Source organism: Daktulosphaira vitifoliae, unplaced genomic scaffold, assembly GCF_025091365.1.
Source record: "Daktulosphaira vitifoliae isolate Bord-2020 unplaced genomic scaffold, ASM2509136v1 Scaffold_2155, whole genome shotgun sequence".
Taxonomy (NCBI): Eukaryota; Metazoa; Arthropoda; class Insecta; order Hemiptera; family Phylloxeridae; genus Daktulosphaira; species Daktulosphaira vitifoliae.
The window spans coordinates 1-1,485 of NW_026101715.1; the positions used below are offsets into that span (position 1 = coordinate 1).

Genomic DNA, 1,485 nt, shown 5'->3' on the forward strand with positions numbered 1-1,485 from the left:
TTGAATATTTTTTTTTCTAGGAATACTATGTTTTTTACGAGTGCTATTATGGTACCAATACTAGTGTTAACTGTATATGATGACAGCATTTTAACAATTGAACATATGATAACTATATTAAGTGGATTATCACTCTTATTTATAATATGTCGGTTAGTAATGATTATTTTATATTATTATTATTATTTTTTTTGACAAATATGTAAAATTAAAATTATTTAAAATCATTAACAGAGGTCTTGTTGATGATGAAAAAGAAATAGTATGTCAAGAATCATTATTGACAGCTGTGTTAGCCGAGGTTCATTATTTACCAGACTCATGGGTTGGCAAAGCTCATACTCAGCAAGTTAGCAATCAATTCTCTCAGATTTTTCCTTTTAAAGCTGTATGTTAATTTTTAGTTTTAGACTAATATATCTTATTTCTTGACATAAAAATTTCATTATTTTACAGAACTATTTAATAAATGAACTGATCTCGCCATTAGTCACACCATTTATATTATATTTTTGGCTACGACCTAAAGCCCTAGAAATTGTAGATTTTTATCGTAATTATACTGCTGATGTAGCAGGTGTTGGTGATGTTTGTGCATTCTCTATGATGAATTTACGTAAAAATGGTAATCCTGCTTGGCGATCTCCTGGGTTTATCACTACAGACAATCCATTATCAAAGTTACCACAGGTAGATCAAGCTGAAGATGGAAAAGTAGAAATGTCTTTACTTAATTTCTCAGTACGTAATCCCACATGGGATCCTGTTGATATTGAAGCTAAAGAATTTGTTGAAGAAATAATAGCTAAAACACGAAAAGTATATTCATCCAGTGATATAGATATTGATCCAGTAGGTTTTAATTTATAATATTTATTTATTATTCTTATTAATTAATATATATTTCTTCAGATCATACAACATGAAATATTAAATAGTAATTTACACATTGCTGATATTCCATCTTGTTTGCTTGGTCTTGACCAAAGTACTAGACTACTACATAAAGAAGGGTAACTAATATTATAGTTATGAATAATTACACCATAATTAATATAATTTTAAAAGAAATATTCAGTATTTTTTTATTGAATACTTTTCTGTTTAATTACCTTTGAAATATTTTTAAAGGAAGGGGGCATTAGTAGTAGTGCATCAAAATTCATGTTTTTTTATTAATCACTACTATAGCAAATAATAAAAAATCTAAATTTTGAAAAAATGATGCATTTATATCAATAGAAATAAGTAAGCTATAGGTAGATAAAACTTATTAAATATGTAATTAATTTCTAAGACACATGTTAATGAATTATGTGGAAAGTTTTTATCCTTATAATTATAGACTTGGTTAGTTTTCATAGACCTTTACTTTTGTTTTTACGTATGATTATATTTTCAAGTCTTTTTAATGAAAAATAGAATTATGATACACAAAATATATTAAAACTTCATTATAAATTCATATTTCATAAGAAATGTATC

General features: G+C 25.7%; 1 protein-coding gene across 1 annotated transcript; it reads left to right on the plus strand.

Annotated features, from left to right (window-relative positions):
* The first annotated feature begins 16 nt into the window (after positions 1-16).
* LOC126909919 (autophagy-related protein 9A-like) lies at positions 17-1,295 on the plus strand. The gene is made up of 4 exons (XM_050692325.1): positions 17-152; positions 235-388; positions 457-852; positions 913-1,295. The coding sequence occupies exons 1-4, from the start codon at positions 28-30 to the stop codon at positions 1,015-1,017; spliced, it is 780 nt and encodes a 259-aa protein (XP_050548282.1). The 5' UTR covers positions 17-27; the 3' UTR covers positions 1,018-1,295.
* Positions 1,296-1,485: the final 190 nt, after the last annotated feature.